The following is a 24,917-nucleotide window of genomic DNA, read 5'->3' as shown; positions in this document are numbered from 1 at the left end:
CAGGCCTGCCGGGCTGTGGATTTCTCAAGTGCCTCCCACCAGTAAGCAGAGGCACCTCAAGTCCTCTCTCACGCCTGCAAGTACTACAGGGCCACGCAAGCTGGCCAAGAGCCACAGCTCTCTTCTCCCTTTCAGGTAGTAGTAGCCACTGTGAAACCGCCCTGACTGGAGCACGGCTTCCCCACGCAGCTATTCCTCATGCTGTCCCTGCACTGGGCAGCGCCCCCTCCTCCGGGGGGCCGAGAGGAAAAAGAGGGAGGAACGTCTGGCCATGCCCAGCTCCGGAAAGGCGGCAGCCAGGGCCGCCGGGCCGAGCCAGGGCCGCCGAGCCGGGCCGGGCCGGGCCGGGCCCGCCGCGCGCCGCCCGCTACCAGCCCCACCGTCGCCTTGGCGACCGGGCAAAAGCGATTGCGCCACCGGAAGCGACCCGCGGCGCGCGGGGCGGGGCGGAAGCGGGGGCGGTGCCACCCGGCCGGGCAGGTACCCCCCGCGCTGCAGTACTCTAGCCCCGCCCCCGCAGGCCCCGCCCGCCTCAGGCCCCGCCCCCTTTCCCTCAGCCGCGGCCGCCGCCGCCGCGGGGGGAGGATGAGGGGGCGCCGCGGCGGGGTTGGTGCTGCAGCCGCGCTCGCCTGATCGGGCCCGGCGGTTCCCCAGCGGTCCTCCGCGCCGCCTCGCACCTCGCCGCCGCCGGAGCCGGCCGTCGCGGCGAGTGGATGCCCAGCGCCTGCCCGCCGCCGCCGCTGCCGCCGCCGCCACCACCTGGCGCCTAGCGGGCACCGCCAGGGCAGAGACCCGCGGACGCCATGGGCTGCTGCAGCTCCGCCGCGCAGGTGAGCGGCCCGCGCCCTCCGCCGGATCCTGCTCTTCCCCTTCCCCGGCCCTGCTGTCCCCCGCTGCCGGGCCCTGTTACACCCGCCTGCAGGCCTACTGTCCCCCACGGCTGCGCCGCCCCCCCCCCCCCCCCCCCCCCGTGTCCCTAGGTCTACCTCTCGTGCTGTCCCATGGCTGTGCACCCGCTTGTACCCCCCATAGCCGCGCTCTCCAGTGGCCGTGCATCCCCTTTTACGCCTCATAGCCCTGCTCTCCCATGGCTGTGCACCACTTTGCTCCCTCCCACCACCATAGCCCTGCTCTCCTATGGCCGTGCATCCCCTGGCTACACCTGTAGCCGCGCTCTCCCATGGCTGCGCACTTGCTTGCATCCCCTGTAACGATACTCTCCCATGGCTGTGAACCCCTTGCTTTCCTTTCCCCCCTCACGCCCTGCCAACAGCTCTGCTCTCCCATGGCTGTGAACCCCCTGCTCTTCCCTCCCATAGTCCTGCTCTCTCATGGCAGTGACCCCCTTTACACCGCCCCCTCCCAAGCCTTGATGCACGTAACTGTGCAGCGTTTTGCTCCCCTCTGTAGCTCTGCTCTTGCCCCTTATGGCTGTGCACCCCCTTGTTCACCCCCCGTAGCCTTACTGCCACCATGCTATGCACTTCCACCCTCTGCATTGCTCTGCACACTGTTCTGTGTGCTGCTTCCCCCCGTGGATCAGCATCATCTTGCCCCTTCTCCTCCCAGCTCTGCTATGGCTTTACAATCTTTGCCATACCTTGCTCCGGTCCCCTGCCATGGCTGCAGCTGAATACCTGCAGCTCTCCCCTGCCATCCCCATACTGCGTTGCATCCCCTGTCCTATGGCTCCGCACTCCCTCCTCCCCTCTGCCATGCCTCGATGCACCCCCCTACATAGCTCTGCACTTCTTCCTCTTCCCTGCAGCTTTTTCTTTGGGGTCCCTACTGCCCCACCCCAGAGAGAGGAGCCATCTCATGGGAGGAAACTTTCCAAGTCCAGGGCCTCCCCCAGGTCCACTGCCTCTGGAAAGGGAGACGGTCCTAATCCCAGCCCTCTTCCCCACTCCATGACCAAGGGTTCAGGTGCCTCCCTGCATCCTTTTCCCTGTGTGTGACTGGCCCCATGCACATCTCTTATTTCTGAGCTCGGTTTTTCTTTCTTTCCCCTCCCCCCTTGCTCTGCTTTGCCCTTACTGACTCCTTTTTTTTCCTCCAGAGTGGTGCTGCCAAGCAAGGCACAATCGGGAGCTCCACCCAGTGCTCCAGTTTGCGGCTCTGCTTCCCATTTTAACTTTCCCTTTGAACAACACAACCAGGGCTGTACTGTTTTTCGCTTGGCTCCTTTCTGAAGGCTGTAGGACGAGCGATCATGACTAACGCTATGGCTGTGCTTTGCTTGCCTGTAAATGTTCGTTTCCTTTGGCTGTGTCACTTGCGGTGGCTGAATCCAGCTTCCAGCAGACTGCTTATGTGGGAAAAGTCCATCTCTGCTGTCCCAGATGACTCATCACAGAGATGAGTTTTTGTAGCTCATCCGTTCAGGCAGGCTATTTTTTTTTTTTTTTTAACAAGGGCTCTGTCCTTCCAATGCAAAACACTGCAGAGAGCTGTCCAGTTGCAATAGGGGACATCCTTTCCGTACAGCAAATTTTGCTGCAAAGAGGAAGGCAATCAGCTTTATGGTGCATGAAGAAATGGTTTTGAATTTCAGAGAGGGAGATATATGCCAAACGTTAGGGGAAGATTTTAAAATTGTTTGGTCTCTGCAGTAGACTGCCAGGGGAGATTGTGGAGTCTGTATTGTTTGAGGTTTGCTAAAAAACATGTTAGATAAACATCTGTCGGGAGTGGCTTAAGGAAAGCTGATACAGACTTGGAGCACTGAGAGTGAAGTTGATGTTTTGAAGTAATGTTTTGAAGTCTTTTCCAACCTTATTTTCTGTGATTCCTACTGATTGCTTTTCTTAAGTGTTTAATAGGCCCTTTCTTATGAATAGGCCCTTCTTCTTTATGAATTTGAATTACTGTTCGCTGTTATTTTCTTAAATGAAAATGCAGGCTTATTTGTGGGTAACATTAGACCAAAAGCAGAAGAAATAGAGGATCAGATGGTTTAAATATCTGGCTTGTTCATAGGTTTCAACTAACTGATTTTCTTTTTCAGTGATATTTGTGTTCCACTGTCAGGGTACATGATGTTAATAGTACGCTACTGAACCTTTCATTTGCTTTCCTTATGTGTGGCAAGATATGGTACAGTAATTGAGCTTTGTATCCCATATATGTAACTGAAGTATAAAGAATGGTTGTTTATTTAATTCCTTAGCCATGAGCAATTGTGTGTCTCCTCAGGAAATCCAAATCAAAGGCTAGTTGCTGAATATTTTATCAGCAACAGTTTCGTCTGGTATATCGTTTGCAGAAACCTTGCTGCCAAAAATACAGCATTACATTAGAGCCTAATGTCTGTCTTATCCTCCCTTTTATCATTAACAATAAATGCTGTGTTCCTCATCTACCACTGTCTTTATACTTCCCCCTCTGTTATTTCCTCTTAAGCTTTCCTTGAGCAGGGGTCCATCAGATGTTCCTTCATGTTGCCTCACTTACTTCTTGCTTCTCCCTGTGTAGCTTCATCTTAGTCTGACATACAGTCTCTCTTATCATGGACTCCTCACCCTCATTCCTTACGACTTTGGTTTTCAAGTTGATTTCTCATTAAGTTTATTTTTCAGCTCTCTAGCCTATTTGATCTTCATATGCTAATCCCCATTTCTGTTTCTGAGAGAAGTGATTACTTCTGTTTTGATTTTGCCAGCCATTTTATCTGATTACTGCATCTCCAAGTCCCTTTCTCATGACTGCCACCTCCTCATCTCATTTATGATAATGCACCTACCTGTGACTGGTTGTTGAACCAGGCAGATTTCTTTGACATCTTCTTCCTAACTCTTACTTCATACTCAATTATCTTTTTTTTTTCCTGAATGCATTTCCCAGTTCCTTTGCTTTGCAGGCTGTCTAGAGCTCTGCCTTACGCTTTTCCCTGTATCTCTTCCCCTGCAGAATCTAAAGGTTTCCAAAGAAAAACTGATTAGAATTGGCATGTTTACCTTTGCTCAGTGCTCTTGCCTGCTGCTTACAGTGATGGATTCTCATGTTTGCTCTCTGCTTTTTCTGCCTTTAACTGCTTAGCCTGACCCCAAAGCCCCATTCATTCAATTTTTCTGTTTTAATTCCAAATTTCTGCTTTTTACCTCTTGCTGCCATCTTATTCCCTTCCTAATTTTATTCTGAGTTACTATCCTCCATCCTTAAAGCTGACAGTCAGCTCTAGTCTTCTTCCCTTTTTTCCAAACTCCTGGAACAGAAAAATTTATGTTTGTTGTCGTACATTCTCTCCTCTTTCTTTGTACTAAATTCATTCCAATCCAGGTTCTGTGCTCTGCTGAAATTGCCTTCATTAAGATCTCCACAGGCTCCTTCTGGCCAAGTTGCAAGTTTTCCCCTCCTTTCTTACCCTCCTTGATCTCTGCTGCTTTCGATACTATCTGTAATCCTTCACCACTTGATGTCTTATTTTCCCTGGGCTTCTGTAATACTGTCCTCTTGTTATTCTTCACTGCCTTCTACTCTCTGATTATTATTTCTTCTCCTCTACTGCTGTCTGTGCAGGTATTTCCAGTCTTTCTTCCCCCTTTCGTTAACTTACCTCCTATTCTACCAAATTTTTCAACTTGAACTGCTATGAGTGATGTTAACTTAAACTTAACACAACCATACCAGGCTTTCTTCCAGGTGTACTCATTCTTTTCTGTTATTCCACTGCTGTTTTACCTGTTGAGGTGCTTCAATCTGGAATACTTCTTTCCAGTGTATTTTTTTTTCCATTTTGGTCTTACTCCATGCTTGCACGAAGTTCTTTCACTTCCCCTGGTATAGTACCTTCTGTGGTCTGCACTTGTTCCTTATCATCACAACCAGAGTTCTTGTTTATGTGTTGTTCCTTTTCAGCATTACAACTGTTGTCCTCTTTGTTTCTTTAGCGGCTCATGCTATTCTCTACTTATTTAGGTGGACTTAGCTGTATTTTTTTGTGCTTGCTGTCTCTTGACTCTCACCATCGTCAAACTTGAGCTCATCAGGAAAACCTTGTGCAATGTCAGCTACACCTTACAGTTGTTGTCTTAGAGCAGTCTATGTACTCTTCATTAATTATCATGACCAGATCCTCCTAGCACTTCTTCGAACTGTAGTTGTTTGGCCAAAGTGTGCTGGCCTATATGAGACGGAAACCTTGTAAAGGATAAGAGAAAAAAAACGTACCTCTGTGTATCTCCTGTCTTGCAGTGCTTTTGGTTGTCAAGACCTTCATGTGGTTTCAGGCCACTATCCTCCTTTGCCATATCTTTAACATGAGCTTCTCAGACGGGCAATTCTGTCTAGGTGCATCTCTTTCAGCATGGATCTGCTGTGCAACAAATCTTAAAAAGTTTTTACTCATTTTTGATACAGGTGGTTTTTTTGTTGTGCTGTTTTGGAATTGATCTTCTCTTCCTAAACGTTGGGATCTTTTGAGCAAATGGTGCTGAAGCTCTGAGTTGATAAAATAATCAAATGTCTTTCAAATCTTTAGTTTCATTAAAAAAAAAAAAAAAGGAACCTGCAGTCGAGTGGCAATGCTCTCTTCCCTTCCTTTTAATTCTTCTCCTTCATCAGTGGTATTTTCTGCTATCTCACAGCATTAGTCCATTATAAAACTGGATTTGCAGGAGATAACTGTTGGTGTTCATTGCTCCCGTCTCACCATAACTGTCAGGTTGTGCTGTAAATCTGTTTGACTGAAATAATCTGTACAGGTTTTGGGGGTTTTTTGGTGTGGGTTTTTTTTTTAAGCAAGCAAACTTACTTTACAGTGTAACTCAGATTGCTCCACTGATCTGGTTTATAGCACAGCTCCACGGTTTGCATTGTTATATCTGAGGGGACAGAAATTTGTAGTTCATGAAAGGGAACAAGCTGTGGGGAGAAGTGAACCTTAAACTGCTTTCTCTTGGAGTAGCTGTGATACAGAATCCATTCTCCCTTCCTGCTCTTCTGCAGCTGAATTGAAGTGGGTGATTGTGGTTAAAAGGCATTTGCTTTGGCAAGGTGTTATAGGAAACAGGACAACTTACTGAGGTCTTTGTGTTGGGACTAGGAAATACTGTGTGTGTTTGTTTATTTTATTCTTACAGCTTTGTATGTTAGTGGCTTAATCCAAGATGTGTGTGAGAGAAGCTTGAAATCTTGCTGGAAATTGGAGGCATGGCTGGGACAAACAAAGCACATGTTATTCTTGGTGGTTTTAGCGGTGGCCTTGGTTTTTACAAGACTAAAAGGACTTCCCATTATGAGAGGAGATGAAGACAGATCATCCATTAACTTTCCCTTAAGCATCTGCTGTCAAAGCAACGCAGAATAAATCTGGAGTTCCTAACTTTTAAAAAAAATTTGTAGTTCTGATGAAATGTCTCTTCTGAGCTGTTATGGACAATACAGATCATTAATTGTACTTCAGTCATATCTTCAATTGTCAGAGGTTCTTGCAGGCAAATGTCTGAATATAGGGGGCATCAAAACATGCCTGTTTCATTGTGGGCATGGGTACGATCATGGAAGACGACCAGCTGAATAACCGTGTTGATGGGCAGAAACAGAATGAGTTGTGAATTCTACTTCCAGGAGCGAGGAAGCTTGACTTCCCTTTCAGCACATCGACAGTAGATGAAGCTTCTGTTCTAGCCTCTGGCAAGCAGATACAGTATGAAGGATGAAGCGTACAAGCAGGATCCAAGAACAGTGCTAATGAGTCAGGCATCTCATGAAGTTGTTGACTACTTTTCTGTATTCCTGGTCTGTGAGCTCTGTTCATTTCCTGTGAAGCATGAGGTGTCCTTTTACAAATGCCGTCACAAGCAACTGCACAACCTGTGCAAATAATTCCTTTTGATCTTAATGTAGAAAGAAATATTTCAACTACATAGATACTTGTAAGTACTCTTTCAAATTTATTGAGTTTTTCCCCTGAGGATTAGCTCCTTCTGAAGTTTAGACTATCTTTTAGTTGTATCACATCTTAAAAGTTTTAAATGGCATCTTATTTCCTTTACTTTGTCAGGTAACTCAAAGATTGACTTTTTTTTTGAATGCTTCAAGCAATGATAGTTTGGATTAAGGACAAGCATGGGACATTGTGTCCTTACAAGATGTTTTTTTTTTGTAAAGTGAAAACAGTTTGGAAAAGATTGATTATCTTTCATTGTTAATAGTGAATGCCAAATCCAGAGCTTATGTTACTGTAATCTAATTGGCACGTGGAATGCTGTCAGCCATCAGACTTTTAGGTTAGTAATTGTGAGGGTATATTGAGTATCAGCCAACCGACTGCTTTTATTTTTCATTATGAAGAAATGACAATGTTTGTTATGTAGTGAAATTGTCAACTGTCTTTATGCTGTTTACCCTAAAGGTGAGCTTTGCACTACCTGTGCATGCCTTTTTCTCCTTTGGGCTGACTATAATTTTTGTTCCTTTGAACTTATCTCAGTGGTTTCTTGTGTGAAAATCAAAACTTGCAAACCAACTTGACAGAAACTGTCTTCGTTATTTTGTATTTGAATCTTTCTCACTTGAAGGAGCTGTTGGAAAATTGTGTAAATCTTATGCTTTGCTTCTAAAAAACGGTTATGCAGTGTTGCCAGGTGACTTCTACCCACTGACTAAACTGATTGCTAGTTTCTACCTCTGTTTGATGAAACTATACTGAGACCTTTTTTGTGTATAAATTTTAGAGAACAAGTCTGTGTTGGTGAATATATAATAAGGTTCCTTTATGTTTTCCAGCCACTTTAAAGTTTCACTGATTTATGCAGTAAATAAATTTCATTGCATTGATTGGTCTCCTAGGCCCTCTCTTTTTTTTTTTTTTTTTTAATCTTCTAGGTAAGCAAATTTCTAATGTGGAATAAAAGTGTACAATTGTATGACAACAGCCTCAAGAACATATGTGTTCATATTTAAGAAGAGCGAAGAGTCAACTTCATTTTGAAGTTCAGCTTTGCAGTCCTAAGATTAATTTTCTCTGCTTCAGTATGATTTTAACACCCAGTGTGCAATGCACTCAAGAATAGGAGATGATTGCAGTATATAGGAAAGCTGAGATTCCATACTGCATTTTGAAGTGCTAGGTTCTAGCTGTCACTATTTTAACCAGTAATATTGCTAGAATATAGTGGAGGGTCATGGTGAGCAGAACATGGTGACTTGTGCCTGATACCCTCTCTTAATAAATGTGATGTAGTTAAGCAGCTGTTTACAGCAGAAATGAACTCTGGCCTGTTTTGTTTTTGTTTTAAATTGCAACCACTCTTGCTGCTCTGCAGATACGTTATTTGACTGAGGAAGAGACCTCTGAATGTCGTCTAGAGATCCGTAGAAACAAAACAGGAAACCCATTAAAGTGTTTTGTTCAAGGTCATGATAACCATGTCCTGGGAATGCTTTGTCAGACTCCCCCTAGTCTGCTATGAAAAACTGCAAAATAATTGCCTACTTATAAGGAAGTATGCTTATGTAATATGCTAATGGCTTGACACATTATTTCCCTTTACATTCTCCTCCCACCCTTTGTTCCATAAATCAGATAGAGCCTTCTTAGCGTTGGTTCCTGTTAATCTAATACGCTTTCAATGTCCTCGAGCACTGCCCTCTTATTGTAATCCTGAGTGGTTTTCCTTCTTGTTATGCCAGTATTTTGGTCCTGTAAGTCAGGATTTTGTATTTAAGAAGCTAAGTAAGTTTCCTCCCCCCCTCCTCCTCCCCCAATGTAAGCTTAAATTTTTTCTGATCTTTGTTAGAGGAAACAGAGAAAAAAGGTTCTGACAAGTTTTTATGGTGCTGATGACATCCTTTAAATGTAACTGGATATGGCTATTGGCTTCTCAATTTCCAACATAGCTCTGTCTTTTGGCTTTCGTACACAGTGATATGGAAGAACCCACGTCGCCAATGTATGCAGCAGTTAGTTCATAGTGTTCAGTGTAGTGCCCCAAGGCACGTGTTTGTGTTGACACGTCGTAAATACAAGCCTCTAACCTCACAGAACCCTCTGCCAAGTAGCCCTTTGCCTTAGAATGGTAGGAAGTTCTTCTGCAAGGATTGTAAATGCAATACAAATTTACAGGATTTTATGATTTTCAATTGACAAACCCATTTGAATGTAGGATGCATTTTGAAAGATTACTTAGCGAACTGCTATGAATGTCTCTAGTAAGTGGCAATGTCATTATTTTTCACAGCAGTACTGTGCAGGCCACGAGCTCTTAAAGAGCTGTGATGTTTTTGGTCTAGAATTTGGCTTTAGACACTTCAAAAGGGTGAAAAAGTTCTTTTTGAGAAGATTACTCATCACACACGAAGAGAGTGCAAAGAACAGGGGCAGTGTTTTCTATGGAATGTCCATCTTCTGTGGAGACCACTAATTGGGGAGTTCTGCTATGGTTTTTTTTTCTTCTGCTAATGTCATGTATTGTAGTTGGAAAATGTTTTACTAGTCCAAAATTTGAAAATATTTTGTAACGTGGGACTTGTCGTCTCGAAGTAAGAATAAAATCTGAGGATCTGTTAAACAGGTTGATGTACAAGTAGAAAATGCAATGTGATGAAGTAACTTGGTAGGCGCAAAGTATCTTCAAAAGTGAACTGTTGTTTTGTTTTTTTTCCATGACTGCTTTTTATTAATGATTAAGAACTGTGGAAGTACCAAACATGCATTGAAATTGATATTTTAATCCCCTGAAAAATATTACTGTGATATTTGTAAAGCATCCTTATTTCTTGCTGCTTTCAAATCAGTACTTAACAATGTGTAATGAAGAAAAGAAACAATGACTAAATACTTTGAGGGTTAAAAACTGGGCTTTTGTCTGCAGATGGCCTTATTTCTAAACTTCAAAACCTCAGCAGGTGTGCTGATCATGTCAGCCCTTTATTTAATCAGCTGTGTTATGTTTCAAGATAAATATTTAAGTTGTAGACTGAGGTCGAAGCATGTAATAAAGGAGTTTTAGAAGCAATGTTTGATATGAGTTGACTGAAAAGATGATATACAACACAGCATATGTCAGATTCATGAGTGAAGTCTCCATGTATGAGTTTTCAGGGTAAACATCTTTATATTACACCATCAATAATGTTGTCAGTGCTGTCTTATGTACTCTCAATTTTGTTTACATTATGTTGAAAACTCATAAATGCTGTGTGTGGAGTATGAGAACATTAGTGAAGTAGCACGTGTGGACATACTGAATTGATGGTACGCTTAGTCTCTGAAGAGAAGCAAGGTATAAATTCATTACCCTTTGGTGGATAACTTTAAAGCAGTATTACCCCATCAGAATCCTAGCAGGAACTCTTGAGTTTCGTATTTCTAAAGACCAGGTGCATCTTTTCAGTGGACAAGGCATCGGAGAACAAGTGGTGAATGTGGAGTTGTTAGGCAAATAAGGACGTGGGTGCTTATATGTAAAGTACTGGCATGTGGCTCTCGGTAAAATCCAAAAGCGTGACTAACGTCTGCTTTGCAGTATATTGAAAAATAACGCATTTTGGAATGCGATTGAAGCAGAAATTCCACAAAAATGGGCGTTAGACACCACCATGATTTGCATGTTCTGTAATGCAGTCCCTTTTGGAATTGCCCAGAGGTGTTCAGGCTTGTTATCCAGAGGACAGTGTCATCATGGAGGGCACTTGCAGGAATCATTGTATTGTTTTCCTTTCTTTCTAAAAACGACTGCCACTTGTAGCTCTAATAGTATTACAGTGATAAGCTCACTTGCCCCTGGAAGTGGGAGACCTACCTTTAGTTCTGTAAGTCTGGGGGAATTCAAGCCTCCACCTGCCAGGAGAATGCTGTTATCGGCAGGCTCTTTGGGATAGGAGCAATGCTGCTCTTCCCCAGAGGTAGACCCAGGACAAGTCTACACTAAGATTTTTTTGTGCGTGTGTGTTTATGGAGATATTTTTATTGATACAGCGTGGTTCATTCTTCCAGGGAACTGGTATAGTTTAGTAGAGTAAAAGTCTGGGTTTGCTGGTGCGTGTTCCTCCTCTAGTAATGGAGGCAATGATTTGCTGTATAATAAATCAAATTTATTGTGAACCTGAGAGAATCATCTGAATTTCTGGTAAAATGCAGTAAGCTACTGCTTGGTGCTTTATCTGAACACCTGTAGGTCATACACAGAAGTCTGTAGGTAATGGTGAGCATTTTAACTAGGGCAACTTTGTGCAGTGTTCTTAGGCTTTATGGTGCAGACTAAGGGGTTTCTGTAAAAAAAAAAAAAAGGTAAGATAGTTGATGAAGTCATGAACTAAACATGGTTTTAACATGCCAAGACTTTGCTTTGGACGCTTAAACAGAGTGCATTCACCACATGAAGATTTTATATAGAGAGATAGTTTACTTGGATTGCTACTTTTGTTCTCAGAAGTGTACTTGTGTGGGGAAGTGAGTGTGTTTTTTTGGGGGTTTAGGTTTTTTGGGCTTTTTTAGGAACAGTGTCATCCAATCTTCAGAGTAATAGAAGATCCTAGAATAATTACGACTTCATTCTCCCTAGAGGTAACAATCACAGACCTTCATATTGGCATTGTCAGGGACTCTAGGCTCTGTTTATTTGTGAAGGTATTAGAAAATGTCTGTGTCTTTTCCCTCCCTCTCAGTATTCCTTTGTGCAGTGCCTTTGACAGGTTAAAAGTTGCCTAATGTTTTTGTTTGAGAATATGAAACAACTTGCTAGATTTTAATTTTATATTCTGATGTTTTACACGCTTGTTCAGATCAGTCATTATCTACTAAGTTGGCTTTGTATGCAGAGAAATGCTGTATTTCATGAAGTAGTTACTGATTCATGTTTATAGGGAGACATACTTAGTCTACGCCTGTAATTGGTATCATGTATGTTTGAACCACTTTGTGGTCAAAATGTAGTTCAGATGCAGCATACTGGTCATCTTATTCACTGCAATTTAACATTCATAATGAAAGAAGAGGAATGGCTGGTAACTTCATTTAATGTCACAATGGCTGCAGCTGCTTATGGAATAGAGGACTTAAGTCTTGGTTTTAGGCTTCAAGTTAGAGTGATCTAGAAATGTCCTAAACTATTAATGCTTGGGATCAGGACTTGCTTCCTCTTCCTCTTTAGGCTCTAGAATTAAGATCTGTTCAGAGGTGGAAGAAGTTTCACTAGGACGATATACAGTCGCTGCTAGTTCTTTTCTTAAACAGCTGAATAGTGTAGAAAGGTGTGCCATGTCTGGACAGAAAAATGCCATGCTCTCTGATAAACTGGAGAATTACATTCTTGCATTGGAAACATTTTGGTAAACTAGTAAATTATGGTTCCTCTTTTTCGTATGACGTATGCTTCATGGTAAAGGCCAGCATGTGATTGGGACTGTTCTTTAGCTTGTAAAGATACGTAAAATGAGTAAAGAATCAGCTCCTTAAACGGTTATTAGGAAATGCTGACGAATGTTTCAAGAACTGCCTTTTTTTTTTTGGCAAGGTGGGGATGTTTCAATAGCATGTGAAATTGTAGTTTTAAACTTAGCTTGCAGGACAACTTCTGGACTGATGACTTCTTGGTAGCAACCTCTTTAACCTGGCTTGCCCGTTTCCCAAGGAGAACTCAAGAGTGGACCATGCCTTACGTGTCATTTTGTGGTGTGCACAGTACTGCAAATGGACCCACCAATTCTGAAGCATTGAACTTGCATTGTAGGTGTAAAATGGGTGTCTAACATACTCACTGTGCTATTGGAGTAAACTTAATGCTATTCATACAATCAGTTGAATCTCTGGCACTTCATGAAAACCAGCCTTCCTTCTAGGAAAGGTAGGTTCTGCAGGACTCAGTGGCAGTTTCCCACAAAAGATCCCAATCAGGATGAGTATCTTTTTTTGCCTCTAAGCACTGTTTATTAATGCTATGTGCACGCCATGGCTGTTTGTCTCCTATGTAGACGGATAGCTACACAGCTATTTCTGAATTCCTTGATTTACATATGCAAACAGCAGTCATTTCTATTTACTCTCCTGTATTGAGCTACAGTCGCATATACTCTGAATCCGGATGTTGCATCAAGGTGATAAAACAACAGAGAATTGAAAGGGGATGTAGGTAGGTGAATGTGGTTCTTAGGATGGGGGTTTATAACAAATTATCTTAAACTGCCACGTCAGTAATAATATCCCTGAGGATTTTTAAAAGTACAATAAAAACTATCCTTTCATTTAAAAAGAAAAAAACCTGAAATACTTGCAACCCAAAATTTTCAGTATCTTCTTATCATTACTGAAACTGGTTAGAAATAATAACAAGGAATATTCCAAGTTTTTCTACAGTGACACTGCAGAGCAAACAAACCTAAATTAATTAAAGCTATTTCAAAAGTTGACTTATGTAATCCTTCTGTAGTAATTTAAACTGCTGGCAACTTACATTTAGAAAAAATAAAAATCTTTGGCACAGATTACACACATTTCATTCCTTCAAGAAACTACTTGTTCCCCCCAAATAGTTCTTAAAAATCATTGATCCAACTTAGCTAACTTTGCTAACTTGGCAGTGATAGCTAATTCAACAGTGATAGTTGATTCAAAGATTCAATTGCGTTCCTGTGAGCCTAATGAAAGATTGAGGTCAAACTGTTGCTGCAGAGAAGGGGGCTGTAACAGAAGCTGAGTTATTCTTAAATGTTAGAAAACCTAAATGAGAAGGAAAAAAAGAGGATCAGGAATTGTTTCCACTGCATGAACTATAATCAGAACTTTTCCTTTGTTGGATATCAGAGGATCTGATTGTACTGTGCAGAAAGACCAGAGGAAATAAATCTTAACTAGTTCCATGGCTTCTAGAACTATCACTTTGGTTTTTGCCTGGGTTTTGTGCTTAAAAAACAAACCTATGTCCCACTGAAAAGAATAGTCACAGACACCATTTTGAGGAACAAACAGGAGCTCAGATATTCATGCATACCATTGTTTGTAACTGACAGCCTAACACAACAGTTCTGTGAAAGGAAGATGCGTCCTAAATTTTCTTAAATTTTGTAAATGATCTTAGGGAGGAAATCTTTTTAAAGGGCATGCAGTTGCTGTCATGGTTGAGACATTAAAAACTTGGAAGGTGGATGTAATATAGAAGGGAGACTAAGGGCCAGAAGAGGTTAAAAATTCAGTGTGCAGTGGTGAGGGGAGAGTAGTGGATGGATTTATTTTGTGAATTTATCCAGTCTTTAAGGAAAGGTCAAATAATGAATGAATGTAAATGGTGAAAGCAGCGGTGAAGTTTCCATACACTAGGTCTGTGTCTGGCAGTACTGTAACCCACCAGTTGAACCAACAGAAGTTTCAGAAATCATTAAGTGGTCTGAAAAGTCACATCCTTAAAGCATGGTATGAACTGCTAAGGGGGGAATGGGCCAAATGCTGAAGTGCCTGAGTATGCTAGGATCTGAAAAAACTTCGTAATTCTAGGCCTGATTGTTTAGGTGGGTGAATCAAAATGCCATGTCTTGTATTCAGTATTCAACAGAAAAAAAGTGGCCATTCCTAAGCGTAGAAAATATGAAAGCCTTTTCTCAATGTTTGCAAATGGAAAACTCGATGTTTTGCAGCATCTTCATCTTGTGTTAGAACCAGGTTGAAAGAAAAAAGGAAACTAAACCAAAAGAATTTGCTGCTTTTTAAGAGGGAATGTCAAAATTATTTGTGTGCATCTCATTTAAAAACTATTTCAACTTTTCTGTCTTATTTTCTGTTATTTTTTACTTGAAATGGAACTGATTTAAACCAAATGCTGAAGTAGAAGAATATTGGGTGACTATGTTTCATCTGCATGTAGGGTTTTATCTAGCATTACTTACAAGTAGGGGTAATGAACAATTTGTCATGGATGTGGACCTTCCAGGAGTTCGGAGCACCTGCACTTGGAAGCCTTCTCTTGAGCCAGAACGGTATAGCTCATGTAACTGGTGTCTCGTGAAATTTAACTCGGTTTGGCTTTGCTGGCTGTGGACATTGCTTAAAAATTTTGTCTTCTGTTGGCTTTCTTAACACTGTGTATGGTAGTCCTGGAGTTAGATTAGCAGTTTGGAAGACTTCCTCATGACTAGGGAATCTTCCTATAGGATTTTGATGGGGCGTCCTTCATCCTGGGTCTGTTCTGAGACTTGTTTTGGGCTGAAAAATGTGAGGGTTGTATTTTCTGGTTTGGTTTTGTATTTTGTCCTTAACTACCTGAATGAAGCTATGGCTGTATTCCTACAACCTGTGTGTTCATATGCAAATCAGAATAGTCCTATACTCCAGTTACTGGCTTAAACTCACTAGCCAGAGTAAAGCCTAGAGTCTAACCTCTCCCTGCGTCTCCCTTTCATCCAGTGGATGTTACTCAGGCCAGTTGTTCACTGGGTTGTCCTTAATTCAGCCCGTCTGTCTCAGCAGCATCTTCATTTTCTTCTTCCTGAAACATACAATCTGATCACAACAAGATTTTAGGATTTCTCTCTGCTGCCCTTCTCATGATGTTGCAACGTCTTCTGTTGGTGGCAAATTCCGTCTTTATCCTGATCTTATTCACATCTTTGCTACTTACCCACAGCTTGATTATCCATATATATAATACTGCAGATGTTCTTTGCTTGGCTTCTTGCTTCAGTCACATCACTCCCAAATTGTACATTGCATGAGACATTTTGTGTTTAAAAAAAATTATCTGTTAACTCCTTGCATCTGTAGTCTCCTGCTGACATGCTGTATTTTTACACTTTTTTGTGCTCTTATGTGTGTGTTGCGCTCTGATTGGGGCAGGTGAGTGCTTGTATGGTAGCATCCAGTACAGCTATTACAGTTAACAGTGAAAGTGGTAACCATTGGTTTTGTGCTATGCTGATACCTGTAAAGAAGTATGTTACAGTATGTAGAAGAGACGTAAATTCAGACCTGCTATTTGGTGCTGCAAAGGTATATTTTGGAAGTGGCAGGGAGAAAGAAATCTGGAGGGCAGGTTTCTATGTTTGTTTTGAAGTGATTGGATGCAATGAATACCAAGAAAATAGCCCCTTTTTATCCAACTTTCTAGGTGTGGAATTAAGACATAATTGTAAAATTGTGCTGCACCCAACAGTTCTGATTTGTTTTTGAGAAGTGTTGAGTTTGCTAAGTCTTCTGTAAAATGGACAGACATAAACTTCTGAACACACTCATTTGGGTTCTTGAGTAAATAACTCTTAAAATTGGCATGGAAGAGTTGTTATGGGCAGGAAAAGTGTTCCCAACCTGCAAGTTTGTCTTGGAGAGACACACTCCTTTGCCTGCTTTCCACTCTTGACTGATAGTGCTTCTGATTCTTTGTGCTGTCATAACAGCGCACAGGTATTCCTGTGCTTTGTTAGTGGCAAGAATATCCGTAGAGAACATAGCATAAATTATGAAAGCTCTGTTTTAAGAGAAAACTTAAAATGAATCAAATCACTTCAAAAAATTTTCTTTCTCCTTTCGGTTATCTAGCTTTCTTGCATCAGCAAATACTGAAGGCCCTTAATCTGTCTGGAGGAAAGGCTGAAATCAGTAGAAGTGCAGATTTAGGATTGCAGGCAAAGCATGTCTGCTAAAATTTTATGGTATTTCAGTTATAATGGAGACAAAGTATAGTTTCGAGACTGCAGAACAAACAACATTTGTTAGACCTTCTGTTGACCGTAGGTTAGCAATTTGCGTTGCCCAAGCATGAATATCATGGTCTGAGTAAACGTCTGAGGGTGTAGAGTGGACAGGGAGCAGTCACTAGAGAGACATAGACACCAACATCAAAGATGAGGATGAAGGGCTGTGAAGCTATGGAAGAAGATTCAGTGGAAATCCAGAATACCAGCAAGCAACTGAGAAGAAAACAGCAGATAGATAATGACAGCTAGCTTGGGTTGTAGCAAGGTCTGGAGAGAAGAAAGATTGGATAGGCTACTGGAGAAGGGCATTGTTCTAAAGATGTATAATTTCATACCATGTTAGTGTGCTAGCTGGTTAAATTGAAGGTTGGTGCCTTCTGAGTTGCCTCCAAGGGTACTTTTTGTTTAAAATACCTTCCTCTTTTTTTTTTTTTTTGTAATTATGTTTTGGAGCAGAGTAAAGGCTATGGACACAGAATGAATTCTTCTGTGTAACCTTCTAACTAGGTGCTACACCGTGGCATTTCAAGTTTCTTTTTGACGTATAAATTGCAGTTCACTTAGTAAATAAAATGGATTACTTATGGTAACTGTGACTAGTCAGACAACCTAAATCTTTGCCAGAGCTATTCCAGAGGATGTCCAGTGGCTTTTAAAAATCCTATTAAAAGATTTTGTTTGCAGAAGGTACAGAGAGGATAAAAAAGGTCCAACAAAACAAACAAATCACGCTATGTGGTGCATCTTACTGCTCCCTCTTATCAAGGGCAGCTTACTCTTAAGGAGCAGCTATAGCTGAAATTTATCTCTGCTGTTTGTAAATAAAAGTAAATCTCTAAAGAATCCAGAGTTCTTGGAGTGGATTTAGGAATAGGAAGCATGAAGCTTTACATATTTTATGTAATCATAATTATGCTAATTATAACAATATAAATGTCACAATCTTGTTGTAAATGTTACGTTTGAATAGTGTGTTAGTTTTAAGTGTGAACTGCCAGGATCAGAAGATGGTTTTGTTGAATGAGTGTAGTAGAGTGCATAATGTGACCTTTTAGCACCTTTCACTACTGATTATTGAGTAAAATAAAAAGAAGTTTGACTGCTCAGAAGTCAGAGTGGATTTGCACAGTTTTAACTGAAAATATAAATGTAACATCTGCAAGTGGAACTTCTTAATACAAGATTGCGAAAGTAGCATGGAATTCCCTAATGCAAAGCCAGACTACTTAGAAAACGGTGCTTTTTGAAGCATGGTGCATGCAGGATTTCGTTTATATTGTAGCCAGTTTGTAGTTTTCTAATAGTACTATTTTAAAAGGTTGCTTTGTGCTTGTGAATTAGCAAAAAACAGTCATGAATAGCAAAAAACCACCTTGCTAATATCATATGAGTTACATGCGATAGCTTTTTTGATAAAAATCTGCAAAAATACAACTGGAGATAAAAGCTGTTGACATTTCATCCAGCCATTCTGTTTTAATTCAGTACTGATGTTTGCTACCTTGCCAACAGTCTTGAAGATGCTTCAGAGTCCTGAGAGGAAAAAGGAATTCAAAATTTGAACAGGTTACCCCTTTTGCTCTGTCTCTGAAGAGAGCTGTTCTGTATTCTCCCTGTATCAATCTCCTTTTCTTCCTCAAGTATGAAAACGTGTGCATTTTTTGGGTCTTAGTAGATATACGTGAACAGTTAGTGCTTGGGAACTAATTGAAAAAGCTTGTCTGTGTAACTGTGTTTTTAAAGTAGCTATAATCAATATTTTTGTTAAAATAAGTTCTGATACGGTGGTTAGTTTTGTGCTACAGCCAATGCTCATTCTTTTCTTAAAATCATTCTTTTCTTAAAAACATTTTGCCTAGATGGCAAAATGACTGTTTTTAACAGACTTTAATTATCTTAGCAGTGTATACACACTTGAGAAATTTTACCTCATGAGCAGGAAACTATTTGAATTGCTTACAACTGACTCTTAACACCTTGCAATAGAGACTCCATCATTGAGTATTTCAACCTTTAAGTACACGACTTTCCTTTCTGGCACCTGGGCAATACTGACTAGGGATTTCTTTGCTGAAATGTTAAGCTCAGCTGCCTCTTAGCAGGTAGAGAACTGTTCCTTTAACAGCAATTTATTACCTCCTTTCTACGTGCACTGTACTTGTTAAACCTGTCAATAGTGTTTTAAAACTCAGGAGCTTTTGAAAAGTTTAACCTTTTATCCTTCTTGGAAAGCAGATTACTGGAAGTTAGCTGTGGAAAACTGCAATTGCAGATATTGTTGATTCCATGCCATTAGGTTCTCTTTTCTGTTAATAAAAAATAAGTGAAAATAACCTGTTTTGTGGATAAATACCTGTAAATTCCTGGGTAAATTACCTGTTTTCTGGATAAATAATTCTTTGTCGATCTAGCTTCCAGTGGAGGTACTTCTTTTGAAGTGTCTTTCATGAGCCTCACTCTTTAAGTTTTTTGACCAAGGTGCTTCAGCTATATCGGACTTTGAAGATAATACCTGCTGTACGTTAATGCCATGGAGAATTGTTTTCTGCCTTTTTCTATTAGGAGCAGAAGACAATTAAAAAAGTGTTGTTAACCTCATCTCTCTCTTCTCACGCAAGAGCTCCAAGCGAGAGTGGAAGCCTCTGGAGGACCACAGCTGCACAGATGTACCATGGCTGCTCTTATTCATCCTCTTCTGTGTAGGAATGGTGAGTAAAACTCAAAGGATTCTGTGAATGTTACATAGTTGAAGAGTTCGCACTCATTAGAAAGAAGTTTTAAAACCCTTCAGTAACTTAGTCACTGGGTAAGGTCAGGGTATACTGGCATGGGAGCCATCAGCTGTAGAACAGAAATGGGTAGTATGTACTATCAAAGACCTTCGGTAGGGATCCATAATTTATTGTTTGTGCCAGTTCTTGCTCCAGCTCCTCTTCCCCTGAAACTCCAGTTTCATTTGTAAGTGATTTTCAGCATGGTGAGGTATCACTTGACTCATGTTCTTTATGTGACTGTGGATGTCCCAGAAATGATAGCTTTGAGTCTGGTAAATGGTTCTGTGAATCACAGTAAACTTTTTGCTGAGAAACAATGATTCTGAATATCACACAGTTGACTGTTTTTTTCTTGGATGCTTAGTAGAAGCACCTACTATTAACAATCATATTACTAATGGTAAGATCTTTCTTTCCAAGTTATCCCAGCTTTGTCCTGTATGATGAAACCATCACCTTTCTCATGGCAGCCTCACAACACTGTGCACTTTATATTAAAAAACCAAATATCCAAGAGCTGCAGATTAGTGAAAACTAGAAATACATGTCTTTTAATCTTATTTTGTTTCATGAATCTACATATGCTGTTCTTCCTAAACAGAGAATATCTGTCACTGTCTTGCTGTCTTGTACTGCTGTGTTGCAAGCAGTAGCCCTGAGGACTTTGAGGCTTCTATGCTGTCAGCTTTCTTTTCCACTGTCCGGTGGTCTCTCGTTTTTGGAATTATTCCATGGAAAAATTTTTCTTTCCCCGAAGTGTTTGTCATTGGCTGTGCTTCAAATGCAAAGATAATAATGTTTTGTTTAAATCATATGAATCATATTCTCACTGTAATGTGAATATCTTAAAATCGTAAAAAGCACAGTACTTCCTAAAACCAGCAGCTCTTTTTTGTGGTTGTTTTTTTCCTGCCTTTTTTGATGTTCCCTGGCTACTCAGTCTACACCTACCTGTTCCCCCAATTATAAATTAGTCTGCTGTGGCTGAGTGTCCCAGATTTTCCTGTCTAAGCGATATGATACACAGAGCAATTATCCCATTGGGTCAAATACCCTGTTAGTTGCTGTTCTAGGGGACTTCACGTGAAGGGTCAGATACCATGATGGGTCAGGAGGGCATCCCCGCACTGTTATAAATTAGCTTAGATGGGAGAGGAATTGCATGGTTTCCCTTACCCTGTGTGTAGGGAGAAAATTCTTGAACCAGCCAAGAACCTGAGTACTACTGTATGTAAAATGCATGCTAGTAAGTCCTTTACAGAATAGTAAGGGATCTGAGAAATTGAAAGTGAGTGCTGGAAATCAGCTTTAATTATTACTTGTGATAGCCTTTTGCTCACTTTGCCCTTGTTTTCACTTTGAGTATTAAGTCTGTAAGTGCATTAGTGCGTTAGCAAGAGAAAGATAATGACCAGCTTGCTGTCTGGAATTTCTCTATAGTGATAGCCTGTCAGAGAAGGTCACTCTCCTGTATCTTCAGACCTTTAAAACCACCCACATTTTAACTGTTCCATGCCGACTTCATTACCTGTTGTCATCATCTCATCTGATCCTGTCACTGCCATCTGTTGCTGCACGCATTTGTCTCAGCTGCTTACTCTGCTTCTCCTTCTCAAATCTTAACTTGCCTCATCTGTAAAAACAGTTCATTGATGGTAGTGGAGCGAGCTGATGGTTCACTTCTCCTTGTCAGTGGTGTTGCTAGAGAGCTAATGATTATTTTGGGCCAGTCTCCTGTTTGCATAATCGCCGCCTTGATCTTGGTTTTGCTAGTGAAATATCTCTGAAAGTTCACAGCACGACCTGCCTGACATTGGGTATTTTCCACATTACTCTGACTGAGCCACTTTGTGTTCGCTTGCTCTGCGTCTGTTGCTTTCCTGCATTTGAACGCAGCATCTGGAACCATAGTGGCCTTGACCTGGTCACTTGTTTTAGAGGATTTCCTTAAAAGGAACTTATGTCAGATAGGCCTCTTCATTCTAGCTCATCTTTGAAAGCATATAATTTGAAGGGAAAAAAAAACCTTAAAGCAAGGAAATCTGGACTGTCTGGAATCCTCTAAGATGCATACTAACCCTTGACAACTCCAGCTCTGCTCATAGCTCTCCATCACTGTCTGCCCTTAGCCTCACTTCTGCTTCATGCACGACTTGCTGACAATATGACTCTCAAAAAAACACCTACAAGATTCTTAACTATGCTTGGATAACATGCCGTGTTAGATGTCTGAATCCTCTTTTGCCTTGCATTCAATTTTATAATTGCACAACAGATCTCTGTGGACGGTCCTTGTCTTTCCTTTTTCAGTCTGAAAGAATTTTTAAAGAACCTCTGCTTAGAAACGAACTAAACTGACTTTTCCCATCTGTCAGAGTATTACTAAACTGTTTTCTTTCCTCCTCCAGGGTTTTATCTGTGGCTTTTCAATAGCTACAGGAGCAGCTGCAAGACTGCTTTCAGGATACGACAGTTACGGAAATATTTGTGGACAGAAAAATGTCAAGGTGGAGGGAATAGTCAACAGTGGTCTGGACCTCACACACAAGAAGTGAGTATGTGATTCAGTTGCTTCATTCTGTAAACCAGGAAAGGCAAAATCTTTCTTCCTTTGAGAGTGGTTTTCAATAAAATGGGAAAAGGGATACGCTAACTCATTCCTACTTGTCCTCCACTCTTCTCACCTAGAGAACAACTATCTTTTGTAACAACCATCAAAAGTACTTGGAGAGTGTATGCTGACAGATGTACAATATGAGTACAGCTAAGACATTGAGGAGTTTCCCTTTCTTAACATCCACTTCATGTAACAGATTGTATCAGGCCACTGAAGAATCTTTTTTGTTAGTTTTAGGTATGACAAGTATTCTCAGATTTGGGAGCAGGCCTTTGATATCTGTGTAGAAGTGGTTTGCTTTTGATGTTGTATGCTCAGTTTCTGCCACTGAGTTTAGGGGGAGATGGGATATATCCAACACATGAAAATGAGACTGTAAAATTTAAACTGTGAGCAGAATATATGTAAGTGGCTTGTGGGGAAAATGCACAATTTTAAGCAGCACACAGCTCTTATTAAGCAGTGTCATGTTAAAACACATACAGGTCAGAACTAGCACAGGTATTTCCTATCTATTGTGCAGAAAAACATACTGCAGTAGTAGTTCTGGAGCTGAGTAGCAAGAATTCTGGACTGATGGGTTGAAAACCTGTGCATGTCTGTTGGGGTCTGTCTGCCAGTCAGTGCTCAGAGTGCATCTGTACAACTTGGGTGACTTGAGAAAGTAAACTATTTAGTCTGATCTTAGAACAGTGACAAAAAAGATGTTTCTTTCACTGTTGATTACTTCAAACAACTAAAAAGTCTTTAATTTCTGAGAATGATAGCCTTTTACTTCACGCTTTACCTTCAGACTAACAGAAAATCCGTAATTTGCATGAATTATTTTGGAAGGATGCTTTCCTAAGATCTGCTTATTTTCAGTTGCTATACTAAAGATTTCTAAATATCTGATTTAAGATTTAATATGGCTAGGTAATTGGTGTGTTTCCAGAAGAATTTGAGTTAAATAAAATAGCCTGAAATTTTTTACAGATATCTTCTGTCAAAAGAATAATTTCTTGATCTAATCACAGCTTCCAGGAGGGTTGAAGGGCTTAAAACTTATGCAGCGTAATTTTCCTACTTTTTTATACAAGTATTTTAGTGCTTTCTAAAATCAGGTGTATTCAGTACAAAATTGTCATTCTTGCGTTGTGAGAGAAAATACAAATTATAAAATTATAATTTTAAACTTACCTCTAGAAAGAAATGGTATCTGAGTTTGTGTGAAGGTGGAGAAACTCAGACACCCTATTGAAATGTAACAATTAATAGTGTAATAGTCTCCTACATGTGACAGAAATCAGGCCATCATGAGGAGAAACATCTACCACTGCTAAGTGATTTCCTCTTGTAAAGGCAAGATCGAAAGACAGCAAATAAAAATATTGAGACTATTTTTAACAGTTAATAGACAGAGCCCGTTGCTTGTCCAAGTCTTAATAAGGTTCAAAAGGGTTACGTTTTTCTAATAAAGTTATCATGGCTTGAGGATACACTCATACAGGATATCATCATTTCTATTTGGTTGAGGGTGAGAGAAAACCTTCTACCAAGGCAGATTATTCTATAACTGTTCACAGTGAAGTGCCTGGTACAAGTCCAGGGTACCCAGCTTTGGAGGAGGCCAGTTCTTTTATAAGCGAGTGATCCTTCCCACTCTCACACCATATAGTTTCTTCTGAAAAATTGCCAAGCAAATTTAAAAAGCTATCTGCTTCGCATCAGTCCCTAGCAGATGGAGTTCCTGCAGTGTCTGAGGTGCAGTTCATGGGAGTATGTCATGCTATTTTATAGGAATACTTTTCAGACAGCCTGTAAAAATAAACTCTTCTTCCTGCCCGTACATTTCAGTTTGTGTAGAGAAAGAAAGGGCTTTAAGCTCTACGAATGTGGTTCTGGAAACATGAAGTTATTCTCATTTCATTCTGCTTGCAGGGTAATTCTGTCTTCATTTCCCAGTCCAAGGCAGAAAAGCTAAATCATCTGTAAAAATAACATTTTCTTCCTTGTAAATGACAGCAACCCATCGGCACTGTAATGAGGAAGTGAAATGGATGTGGTCTGTGTGGATATGGAAATCTGGGTGGTAAGGGTGAAGAGCAGAATCCTCACAGCGATATGATTTGATCCATGTGCATCAGATATGCTGAAACCAGTGAGATGAAATGTTGGGAAGGAGGATTTTACAGCCTGGTCTCATCAACGAAGAGTGAATCAGGCATCTCGTTATTTTTACAAAGAAAACACAGTACAGCTTTAATAGGCTGTGCTCTAGAGTCAGACATGGGATTATAATCTAGTCCTGGCAGTGAATTCTCATTAAACCTATCTGCTTCAATAATAAATTAGCTCCTTGCTTTTCAAGTTCTGACAGTTATAAGGGGATTAAAAAATGACCCTTTCTTTGCAAATAAATGATGACTATGGTAGCCAAATATAAGTCCCTGAAATGCTAGTTCAGTCTGATTTTTGATCACCAATACTTTGCTGCTTGGACAGAATTCGGTTTGTGCTTGTTCACTCAAGTACGAGAACATGCGCATGTACAGCTATAGGGAAGAGTTAGGGTGGCATTCCACCTTAATAAATGCTGTTGACTCAGGAAAATGCTTGGGATTTAGTTAGTGGGAAAACCCACGGAGAGTTTGCAGCACGCATACAGAGAATTTGGTTGAGTGAAACTGTATATGCCCTACCCATAATTTGTTTAGAGTGGGTGTGATCACTTAATTCACTTCTCCTTTATTGTGGTAAGATGTTTGTAGATCACAGTGAATGGCTGTTCTGTAAAGTACGCATTTGCCTATAAAGAGAGGCCTTGAGGGCTGACAGAAAATCAGTGACACTGGCAAATATAAGAGTGTACAAAATACTTGAACGTAAGATAAGCTTGTTCATATGACTTGCCACAGTGCTTC

General features: G+C 40.9%; 1 protein-coding gene across 2 annotated transcripts in view; it reads left to right on the top strand.

Annotated features, from left to right (window-relative positions):
* Positions 1-733: 733 nt before the first annotated feature.
* Positions 734-24,917, top strand: part of SLC44A1 (solute carrier family 44 member 1) — a 67,150-nt gene continuing 42,966 nt past the window's right edge. For both annotated transcript variants that reach the window (XM_076363130.1, XM_076363129.1), the window contains exons 1-3: positions 734-830; positions 19,242-19,331; positions 21,806-21,948. In XM_076363130.1, coding sequence (XP_076219245.1) covers positions 804-830; positions 19,242-19,331; positions 21,806-21,948 — 260 coding nt within the window. In that variant the 5' untranslated portion in view covers positions 734-803. The remainder of the gene's footprint in view (positions 831-19,241; positions 19,332-21,805; positions 21,949-24,917) is intronic.

The sequence above is a fragment of the Aptenodytes patagonicus genome, chromosome Z (assembly GCF_965638725.1).
Source record: "Aptenodytes patagonicus chromosome Z, bAptPat1.pri.cur, whole genome shotgun sequence".
Classification (NCBI taxonomy): Eukaryota; Metazoa; Chordata; class Aves; order Sphenisciformes; family Spheniscidae; genus Aptenodytes; species Aptenodytes patagonicus.
Note: the sequence above shows the minus strand (reverse complement) of the source record. Positions and strands in the feature narration are given on the sequence as shown.